Source organism: Euprymna scolopes, chromosome 3 (assembly GCF_053919585.1).
Source record: "Euprymna scolopes isolate OS-2025 chromosome 3, ASM5391958v1, whole genome shotgun sequence".
NCBI lineage: Eukaryota > Metazoa > Mollusca > Cephalopoda > Sepiida > Sepiolidae > Euprymna > Euprymna scolopes.
In genome coordinates this window covers 143,033,997-143,046,471 of record NC_136484.1, presented here as the reverse complement: position 1 = coordinate 143,046,471, position 12,475 = coordinate 143,033,997, and the positions used below count along the sequence as shown (strand labels likewise).

General features: G+C 36.6%; 1 protein-coding gene across 1 annotated transcript in view; it reads left to right on the top strand.

Moving 5' to 3' along the window:
- Positions 1-12,475, top strand: part of LOC145259666 (L-threonine ammonia-lyase-like) — a 65,176-nt gene that overhangs the window by 2,555 nt on the left and 50,146 nt on the right. The window contains exon 2 of the mRNA XM_080117328.1: positions 12,084-12,365. Coding sequence (XP_079973454.1) covers positions 12,120-12,365 — 246 coding nt within the window. The 5' untranslated portion in view covers positions 12,084-12,119. The remainder of the gene's footprint in view (positions 1-12,083; positions 12,366-12,475) is intronic.

Below are 12,475 nucleotides of genomic sequence, written 5' to 3'. Positions count from 1 at the left end.
GCACTTTTTCCCCCTGTTTTTTTACTACATATACCTCCTAATATTCGAGTCGGGAGATTCGAACCCAGTCACGAAGGTACCTTTGACTTCATTTGCTAAGTTTTTACTTTCGGGACACCAAACAATAGCGACGAGAATTAACCGAATTAAAAAATAATAAATGCACAATTTGGATGAAGATATTAGATAATCCAGAGTGTCAAGACGACGGAAGTTGTGAACATTGCACACACACACACACACACACATACATATATATATATATATATATATATATATATATATATATATATATATATATATATATATATACTAGCATGGGTGCCCGGCGTTGCCCGGATGTTTGGAGGTGAGTATTGAGCAAAAAAAAAAGAAAGTGGTAGTAGGAAGTGCTATATTTTCCCGTTCTTTTCCTCCTTTGCGATACGAGTTCGAGCCTGCCTTCCTATTAACACTTTTTGTGGGTTTTCTTCCTCAACATACACGTCCAAACACCCGCGCAACGCAGGGCTAAAATGCTAGTATATATATAAAAGTGTGTGTGTGTGTGTGTGTGTGTGTGTGTGTGTGTGTGTACACCTGTGAACCCTTCAGACGACAAATACCGAAAAATTGGCTAAAAACCTTAACCCTCAACTGGGCACTTTTCTACAGGGGGGCGCTTTTTTTGCCGATATTTTCGAAAGTCATCCTCTTCTTTCGATTGTCTAGCCTTAATTTTAACCTACGTCACTTCTGGTTTGGCGGTGGTCGTAACAGCAAAGACGTCAGGTTATTTTTCCCGTTCTTTTCCGCCTTCACGGTACGGGTTCGAGCCTGCCTTCCTACTAGACACGTTCACTTTTATAGATGTACTAGCATTTCAGCCCGGCGTTGCCCGGGTGTTTGGATGTGTATGTTGAGCAAAAAAAAAAAAATAAAATAAAACTGGTAGTAGGAAGGCAGGCTCGAACCCGTACCGTGACGGAGGAAATGAACAGGAAAAAAACTGACGTCTTTGCTGTTACGGCCACCGTCAAACCGGAAGTGACTTATATTTAAATTAAGGCTAGACAATCGAAAAGAGAGGATGACTTTCAAATATATCAGCGAAAAAAGCGACCCCCCCCCATTAGAAAAGTGCCCATTTGAAGGTGAAGATATTAATGTTTTTAGCCAATTTTTCGATATATGTCGTCTGAAAGGTCGAACTTAAAAACAATACTGATCTTGGAAAAATCCGTCGCTTCTGACGAAAGTTTTAGGCAGACATGCAAACATAATACATCCATCCATACATTTATATATTGGTAACTAAAAATTTTAGACCCAAACCGATGAAAAAGACTGCCCTATCTCTGAATATCCTTTATGTAAAATTTCAAATGTTTAGACCAGAAATTGTCTTGAGTAATTTGGTTGAGACTGCAGAGGTCAATTTTTTTAAACTTTGATCTCTCTTATGACCCCTGAAAATTTATTGTTTGGGGCTCAAATCAAGTTATTGAGTTAGATCCATGTCCAAGGGACCTATATCTAAAATTTCAATAGTTTAGATCCAAAATTGGCGGAGGAGTTAGGTAGAGTTCTCAAAGGTCAAATCGTTGAACTTAACAACCAAATTTCTGGTCGAAAACCGATCACAAAGATTTTCCCAAATCTCAATACCCTGTATATCAATGTATATTTCTAGTCTGTAGACTGAAAATTGACAGAGTTATTGCATAGGAAAAGGTACACAGACACACAGACACGCACACAGACAGACACACAAACACACAGATACGTTCACTTTTATAGATCTATAGATAGAGAGATATATAATGAAATACAATTCGAGGCTTTAATCATGCGACCGATTGAACTGTTATTTTCACACTGAAGGTTCCGCAAGCATGAAAGGTATACGCATGTCGATAATAATTAAATATTTGTTATTAACTAGCATGGGTGCCTCGTGTTTCCCGGGTGTTTGGAGGTGTGTGTTGAGCAAAAAAGGTGGTAGTAGGCAGGTAGGCTCGAACCCGTACCGCGAAGGAGAAAAAGAATGTGAAAACAAAACATAACATCTTTGCCGTTGCGTCCATCGCCAAATCGGAAGTGGCGGAAGTTTAAATTAAGGCTAGTCAATCGAAAAGAGAGGATGACTTTCGAAAATATCAGCAAAAAGGCGACTCTTCCTTGTAGAAAAGTGCCCAGTTGAGGGTGAAAAAATTAATGTTTTTAGCCAACTTTTCAATATTTGTCGTCCAAAAGGTCAGGCTTCAAAACGATACCGATCTCGTGAAAATCCATTTCCTCTGTCGAAAGTTTTAGACAAACATACATACATACATACATAATACATGCATACATACATACATACACAACTTCTATATAAAGTGATTTCGATTTTTTCTTGACACTAGATTTCAATACGAAATTAACTGAACACTTCTAAAATAAATATTCTCACTTACAATACTTCCTGCTTCAAACATTTCATTCCTATTTAAAAACTAAAATATTTATAATGGACAAAACGTATATCGCAAATCTGTATTCCTACAAAAAATGTTGCAAACACTTTCACCTTCTATAAATTAAGTCTTCCCACTCGTCCCACGTCACCGCCAGATTTTTAACCGATATCATTATTCCTAGAGCACCGCTTTTTCTCAGATTAGTATTTGTCAGATTTAAACTACGACAGCATAACATCATGTTTGCATTAAGCAGACGATTCATAACTATGTTATTTTTTTTAGCAATTACAAAACCGTTCATTATTGAAAAGATAAAAATAAAATATTAAAAAATCTTTGCACTTAAAGTATTCTATACCATTATGCTTTCTCATCTTTTCAATGTAGGTCCACACTAGTGATTAATAAACATATCCTTAATCCTTAAATTTCGTTTAAGTATTGCATTACCATTATTCGTTGCATTAAACAGAAGATTTGTGTTTATTACATTTTCATTACAGAATCACTCAGCTATAAACTGTTATACATAATGAATCGAATTATTTTGGCGCTTGGACTCATCCGTACATCGATAACCAGTTCGTTTTCTATCTAAGCTATAATACGATTTACCGAACCTCTCAGTTCACAATCAAAGATAGCATAACAGTAGATAACAAAACTCATTCTTGCTATTACCTACATCACGGACTTTATTTGTGAGATTATAGAGAAGGTAGGAGGAACTAAGTCTCAAACAGTCGAAGTCCTCTTGCTGCCACTCATTATAACCATATTTTCTTCACGTCTTATTTGCTTTCCCTTTTCAGTGAGAATATGATAAGAAAGAAGTTGGATAAGATTTTTATTATCTTTATTTTTCTAAACCAGTTGTGTTCAACTTTTATTCTCACACTATCATTATGTTTGCAAATAAACAATTTGCAAATGGATTGTGATTTGTTTATATCTAATTTCGTTGTATTTATATTGTGTTATTTTTGTAATATTTGTCTGTAAGGTTCAATTCATTGATTGCTTCGATGCTCATAAATGTCTGGAGGTGTTATCTGAGTGTCTACTTTTTGCACTTTTCTGAGTATTGTAGTCTTTTAATGCTTTCGATCGAGGGTGGTTTGAACTCAGTCACATTGACACATCGGTACTTGTTAGATCACCGAAGTTAAACAACCTTCAGCCTGGTGTCCATTTCTCGAGGCCAGAACCATCTAAACAAGATTCAGTTAATAATCTATTTGTGTATGCATATTTGACATCAAGACTGACCCACTTTGCCCAACTCTCTAACTCCGACCTAATATTATACAAAAACAAAAATAAAATGATATGACATCCTAAACAAATATGACAAGATCAAAACTGACAACTATCAACCACAACTAATTCGCCTCTTCCTTTGTGGCTCAAATTCACAAATATCCTTGGGCTTAGAAGTAAGCTAGATTATGTAAAGACTTTTCTCCAAGTAAACTCCCCGGATAGCTTAGCATTAAGTGAAATAATCCTATACTCCTTGATTCCCTCTAACTGCTTTAACATAGGAGGATACCTCCCTCTCTGCCATGAAGACTCTAACAGATATATGCACGAAGTTGGAGTCTATATTCATACCACCCTTCTCTTGATTAGAGAGCCAAATTTAGAATCAGATTGTGAGGCCTTCATGTGCTTAAGACTAGATTTTAAACATTGCATTAGTTACTTATATTTTCCTACCGTTTTCCTTTGAATCAGGACTGTACATTAATCGATTGTCTTTGGCAGTATATATGCAGCCTCTCTTTGGATACTAACGCCTAAGTAAATGTGTTTGGTGATTTTAATGTCCACTATAGTAATTGGCTCGGCTCCTCGGGTTACACAGGTGCAGCTGGATGTTGTACTCATAGTTTTCTATAGATCATTCCCTTACACACACATTTATGTTCCTGAAGATCGACAAGCTTCATTTCAAGACCTATTCATAACCGCAGTACCTGAAGATTGTGTGTGATTAATGCCAAGAGTCCATTCGAAAATGACGACCATCTTGTGATATCAGTATATATCACCTTTAAATCCCAACTTCAAGTTGAGGAACCGTTGCTCAAAATGACAAAGTACAACAAAAAAGATTCATTCGGGGGGCCATCAGAATACACGTCAGAGATGTTCCATAAAATATCGTTTCTCTTGCTGTCGAACAGCGTTCCAATGGGATAACCGAATTGTGTAAAGCATGCATTGAAGCACATATTCCTACACGGGATTATTATAGCAAGCCTCACTCTCCACAATGCTTCACCTTTGTTGTGCAGCTGCCATTGCACAAAGGCAGCATGCATTCGGCCAGTTCGTTCGTCATCTCAAGTTTTTTTTTTTTTTTCACAATTTGACAAAAATATACAGATGCTAGAAATCATTGCAAGAGTGAAATAGCCACAGTCAAAAGAAGGTATGCTGAAATAGGCTAGAGTCGCAGAAGATAGCAACTCGTGATTTTGAAAATTTATAATAGTATAGTAAATAAAAGACGATCAGTAATTCCTCCACTGACCAACAACCAGGAAGTCGCTTTCACGACAACCGAGAAAGCTGAACTGTTTTCCGGCGATTCGCCTTCAACTCCACTTTAGACCCAACAAACACTTCCCTCCCAAATGTCCTTATATATTCCTGAAACCATATTCTATAATCTAAAAATAACCATTTCTCATATTCGTGATTAAAAAAAAACACTTCCAAAGCGTGTGGGCCTGATATTATCTATGCTATAATAATTAATAAATATAAATGCTTAGCTGAGCTAACCCATGTATTTCCAAACTCTATAACAAATGCCTTGCTGAATCTTACTTCCTTAATAGCTGTAAAAATGCCTCACATACACACACACACACACACACACACACACATATATATTTATATATGTGTGTGTGTGTGTGTGTGTGTGTGTGTGTGTGTGTGTGTGTGTGGATATGTTCTAGCAGGACGCCCGGCGTTGCCCAGTCATATCATATGCTTAAATATTATATTTTAATTCATGCAGACTTTGTATTTATTATTACAGAGCCAATTCTCTATTGATTATTATATTGTATCTAATATATATTAGTGATTTCAAAAGTAAAATGAAAATGACTTTATCAGCTAGAATCGAAATCAAAACATATAGCTCTCCATTAACATATAACCTAAATCCATACACGTACAAAAACTGCAAAAAATAGCGTTGTTTAACCTATAACTTTTAATTAGCACATGTGCAGAAATAAACGGATATAGTCGACTTACACCAGGTAAAGACCAATTTTTCTTTCAATTTGGATTCTTTAGCAGATATTTTACCAGCCAAAAATCAAATCAAATGTGTGCTACAGCTCCAAATACTATTTATATCAAATTTCAATTCTACCGATTAAATATTCAGAGAGGAGTTTGGTAGAGACTTTTCGCGCGCGCGCACACACACACACACACACACACACACACACTGAAAAGATCACTTGGGGTAGTTGCTTGTCTAGCCGCACTGATGAGCTGTGAAACAGTGAGACAGTACTGTGTGTAGATGACTACATTGTTACAATATCTTTGGACTATAATGGGGTAGTTATTTAATTGCCACCCACATCGGCAAAATGTGGCATAAGGCCGGAAAGTGGGAACTCCACAGGCTCCCCTAAAGGAGGGGCACTCCTGCAATTTTAAAAATTGCCTGAGTAACCCCGTCGGCATTCCCCGGTTGGGGCGCCTCAGGCAGCAAGCAATAAACTTGCCCCACCGGAAAGCCCGGAGGCAAGGCCTGGGAGGGTGGACCTCCTAGGTATTACCCAGGCGGTGTACCTCAGTCCAACAGGTGCTGTGCCGGTTCCCGGCCTCTCACCTGTTGGGCTGAGTGTCAAGTGACGAATCCTTGACTTGTACTACCCTGTCTCCCTGCAGCCGAAGCCGCTAGGAGACCTTCCCCATCAGACGAAGTGGTTGGGGTATATATTTAATTGCCGCCCACATCGGCAATATTTGGCACAAGGCCTGGAAAGTGGGATACCCGCAGGCTCCCCTAAAGGAGGGGCACTCCTGCAATTTTAAAAATTACCTGAGTAACCCCGTCGGCATTCCCCGGTCGGGGCGCCTCAGGCAGCAAGCAATAAACTTGCCCCACCGGAAAGCCCGGAGGCAAGGCCTGGGAGGGTGGACCTCCTAGGTATTACCCAGGCGGTGTACCTCAGTCCAACAGGTGCTGGGCCGGTTCCCGGCCCCTCACCTGTTGGGCTGAGTGTCAAGTGACGAATCCTTGACTTGTCTCACTGCAGCCGAGGCCGCTAGGAGACCTTCCCCATCAGACGAAGTGGTTGGGGTATGATCCCGCATAGTCGGGAGATTCTATTTATAAACGATGCTGCTAGGAACTGACGAATCTAATTAATTCACGTTCTGCTACCAACCAATCAGAAAACAGAATTGCTCCATAAATATTAAACCTTTCTGTAGCAATTTCGCATATGTTTTTTTCCCGTCTCAACTCGAGAAGAATCTTTTGCTCCGTGGATTCCAACTTTAGAACTCTCTACTGCAAACCAGTCACCTCTCAGGACTTGTGTAGAACAATGAACAATGAACCATCGGAAACTGTTCTGGAACTAAACATGGTTTACACTTATATATATATATATATATATATATATATATATATATATATATATATATATATATATATATATATATATATAACATAATTAAATCCTTCTTAGATAAGAGAAAAATCCAGTTTGTCCTCGACGGTCGTACATCTAAACAATATGATATAAATGCGGGAGTGCCTCAAGGGTATATCCTTGAACCTCTATTATTCCTAATATTCATAAATGACCTCTCTGACAAAATTATTTGTGAGAGGGTATATATGCTGATGACACCGCGCTCTATAACAGACACGACACGAAAACAAATGAACACATATCTAAAGAAATGGCATAAACACTAGAGGATGACCTCCGATCTGTAGTGGAATCGGGACAAAACTTGATGGTCACATTCAATACTGCCAAGACTAAACTTGTTTCATTCAATAATTACAAGAAACCTTCTCAACCACCAATAGCAATTGCCAAAGACTCTTTATCTGAAAGTACATCTTTTAAACTCCTCGGCCTAACGTTCACAAAAAACATGAGTTGGAACAATTACATTGAGAGTATTGCCAGGACCGCTGCGAAAGAGGTAGGTTCTCTCTACCGTGCTAGAAAGATACTAACGCCCGAAAGTATCCTGTACCTCTATAAGGCCACCATTCGCCCATGTATGGAGTTTTGTTGTCATATTTGGGCTGGTGCATCTGCTACTAGTCTCTCGTTCCTTGACAAGGTTCAAAAGAGAGTCGCTAACCTAATAGGTCCTGAACTGTCATCTAAGCTTCAGCCTCTGTCCCATCGACGAAATGTTGCATCCCTCTATCTGTTCTACAAATACTTTAACGGTGAATGCTCTGTCGAACTGCAAGCACTTGTACCCCCTCGACGTAAATACCCCCGACAAACCCGACAAGCAGCTAAATCCCACCTCTTCACAGTAGATATCCCTACATGTAAGAGAGCCTTTTACTCCAGTAGTTTCTTCCTTAGAACCGCTAGACTTTGGAATTCCCTTCCGGGACCCTGCTTCCCCAACTGTACTGACATGCAGAAGTTCAAGTGTAACGTGAACTGACATCTTGCTGCCCAACTCCCTATATAGTACCCCTGTAGCTTATGTTCCTGAGAGTAGCCCCCTACATCAAAGTGGCGATGCGCCTTGTTTGGGGTGAAAATGTAATAAATATATATATATATATATATATATATATATATATATATATATATATATATATATATATATATATATATGTACATATCCCTATGCTAGAACGTTTTCATGTTAAATTCTACGCAATTATGCAGAATGTAGAAACTATGCAAAAAATAGAATTCAGCGTAATAGTGAAATAAAACTGATCTAATAAGAAATGATAAAAACGAATAAGTAATTAATTAACACTCATTTTTTTCAAAGGAATATGCAAATTAATTTACATTCGTGCAGTCGCTTGTATATTCATGACATCATATTAAAAAGTTCGTTTAAATAATTTTTAAACAGGAAAAGCAGACCTTTGATAACAATGTCAGAGCGAGAAAAACACTCAATTTTATAGGTATATATATATATATATATATATATATATATATATATATATATATATATATATATATATATATATATATAATTTGAGGTTGCTATTTTCCAAAGCTAGGTTAACCAGTGAAATATAACGAGGTTCATACGAGAGTGCTCAATACAGAAGTAGAGCAAGTTACATTTGTCTTTACATAAGCAGTAGTTTGTTGCTACACAGTCATGAGTATGTTTCGGTCTACCAGTATTTACCAACTAGAGACCTCATCAGGCAACAACCTTTATTTCCGAAAACGGAATTCAAAATGAAGAGCGAAAATTAATTCTCAGCAAAAAAAAAAAAAAAAGAAAAAAAACCTTCTTTTGCTGAGAATTAATTTTCGCTCTTCATTTTGAATTCTGTTTTCGGAAATAAAGGTTGTTGCCTGATGAGGTCTGTAGTTGGTAAATACTGGTAGACCGAAACATACTCATGACTGTGTAGCAACAAACTACTGCTTATGTAAAGACAAATATAAATAATTTCTGACGAGGACGCATCTGACCGTCTGAAACGTACGTAAACGATTTCAATGACTTAGAAACATTATTACAATGATCCAAACATAATTCTCAATGAAAAACCAAGACACGGAATAATAAAATAATGTTAAAAAATACACATTGTTGGTGACTACTCCCTTATTTAAATATACATCTTTCTTTCGTTGGAATTTATTAACCCATTATATATATATATATATATATATATATATATATATATATATATATATATATATATATATATATATATATATAGTAAGTTATGAAAATATATGTCAATTAAGCTTAATTTTCATATTTGAGAACTTACTACGAAGCTCTAGTCACGTATTGAGCATTATTGATGTAAATACTGAAAATTCATACATAGAATATTACATCCTCTTATAACATTTTATGTGGACACATGAAATAAGTTCATATATGTATGTGCTGCGTGCGTGTGTAAATTCAGTTTCTTCATTGTGACAAACAGGATGGATATTTTGTGCTTGAAAAGATACTCCAACACATATTTCGCTACAAACATTAAAACTAGAACATACCATATCCCTTTAGGTTAAAATTTCAAGACATTTTTATTAACGGTCTTGTTCGGTCGGTCAGTTCATCCGTTGATCTGTTGTGCTAAGGTTTGAAATCGCATTTTCATCGTTAACCGCGTAGATGGAATGGACGCATCTTATGGATCGTTGACGTTGCATCCTCCAAAATATTGACATTAACATCAATAACAATGACCTTAAAATAGATTTCCTGCTGAGTTAAATGCGAATTCTTATTGCACTATAGAGTGAGTGTCGATGACAGTCGCGAAAAGGTGAACATATCTAACAAGTAAACAAAATATTTTGAAGAAAAATAAATGTCATCTCATGTCAAAATTGTATCCGAAGGTTATAATGACGTCAGTGAATTTTATCCAATCAAAAACGTGTATAACTTTTGATAGTATTTAGTATTTATTTTTATATGAAAAGTTTATTAGATAAAACACATCTGTTACTCCAGAAATATCTAAATGGTCTCCCTTGAACTGATACTCGAATTATCTCCCTTCAATTGTTCTAGCCAGCGTTAGGGAAATGTGTGTGTTTTTGTTTTGTTTTGTTTTTTGTTGTTTTTTTTTTTGTTTTTTTTTTGTTGTTTGTTTGTTTGTTTGTTTGTTTGTTTGTTTTTTGTTTTTGTTTTTTTTACTTCAAGACAGCGAAAGTAAACAAAAAGGTGATTTCATTCTCGTGGAAAAAATAAAAACGCTAGCCACTCTTATTGACTGGTCCTCCAAAGCTGTCGGGTGCATTCAAACCGGCTGTTATCTTCGCATGATCTTTCATGCAAATAGCATTTGGTTTGACGTCGTACAAATGTTTATATCTCGTATGCATAAACAAATGTTTATATCTCGTATGTTTATGTCTCGTATGCATTTAGACTTAAAGTGGGGCCATTACACTATTATCAGATACGTTTTTTTTTAACTTCTAATGTTTTTTTATTTGGAGCCACATGTGACCTTGTAGCCATTTTGCAAATCATTCCTAGTGGTTGGAAAATTAGGATCAAGTAAAGATTAGATACCCCGTAGCAGACGACAAGCGAACAATTCAAGAGGCACCGTTTGTTCGACCTTGACATTGCCGTTAGGTGTTTCTAAACTTAAACAGGTCCAATAGCAGACATATTCGAATGTTCGCGAGCAAGATTTTTTAAAAATATATTTACAAAACTTTTAAAGATTTAAAAGTAAAAATAAATATTTACAAAACATTTTCTTTAATATTAAATATTTACAAAACTTTTAAGGATTAAAAAACAACTTTTTTCTATTTACGCAAAACTTTTTAATGTAAGTAATAAAACGAACGTATTTAAACAAAATATATTTAAATAAATGGGTGTCTTTCTGAGTACGTTCTTTTTATGGTGCCCGGAAAACTCGTCCCCGGAAAACTCGTCTCCGGAAAACTCGTACCCGGAAAACTCCCCCCCCCCTTTTTGCTAGGTAGGAAAACTGATCCTTTATTGATAGATATCGATTGAAAACACATTTTATGAGCGTTCTTAAAGAAGAAATTGTCTTTAAAAGAGAATACACATCTCATAATATTTTTAAAAATTATTTTTATTTCTTGTTTTAAAAAAATAAGCTTGATCACGGAGTTAAGATACGAAAAACGAAACCAAATATTTATTTTTAAAAATACTCTAGTTTTAACACTTTTTGTGTTATTGCGAAACAAAAATAAAAGAAAGAAAATACGTATTATCAAAGAAAGTAATTATTTTATTTAGAAGAATTAATTTAGTTTAAACAATTCTAATATAGATAACAGAAGATTTGAATCGTCATATATGCCGCATGTCATATTCAAGTCTCCCAAAACAGATCCTTTGTGGTGAGCTGGTAAAAGATAAAAGAACAGTAGGAACACAGATGTATCTCAAACAGTTCGGTTTGTATTACGACTCGTGGGAAAATCTAGTCCAAAACAGATGTTCCTTGCGGAGTGCATGCCAGAAAAACTGGATCTATACGCATTGAGGAGTGTGAGAGGAAACGTGCTATTATAAAAGACAGAGCAGTCAACATCTCTGTTACAGAATCATCCCGCGGGTGCCCTTCATGCGGGAGATACCTAAGAACTTGAATCGGATTGATTAGCCAACTGCGGACTCACAAAACAACTGAATGATCACGGCCATCTTCACACGTGATGGACGTACATCCGAATCGTATTTACACATTTGATGATGATATTAATGAGAAGCGTTTAACTTTCTTTTCAAAATTACTATTTGTTCTAATTATTTATTTTCTTCGTTTTTTTTTAATCAAACGTTGTGTGTGAACAGTTAGCACCAAGAATGACTGCGTATTTTCATCATTTATAAATGTTTCCGTTTGAAAGCTTCATGGCAATTTTCTATTTCAAATTACAGATACCGAATATCCCTCACAAACGCTGCTAAATCATCATGAGTTCTTCACAAGAGCGAAAGTTTAATGATACTCTCAAGCAACCACCTTTCAGTAGGAGTAAGAGCATGGTGGAGCGGCCTCTCTCGCCTCGGCCTTTGAGCAGAAAGAACAGCTGCATCCAAAACTACACGGCCGTCGAGGACAAATACTGCAACCCCAGTTCTCCGCGAGTCATAGAAATGACCGACGTGGTTAGCGCCGCCGCAGCCATTGAAGAAGGAGTCAGAGTCACAGCTTGTAAGGTAAGTAACGGGTCAGACTTTATCTTTTGTTGTTCCGGCAATTGGGGACGAAGTGGTGTAGTGACTTAATCGCGAAGTGATTCAGATGAACCCTAAAAAGTAAACAGTTC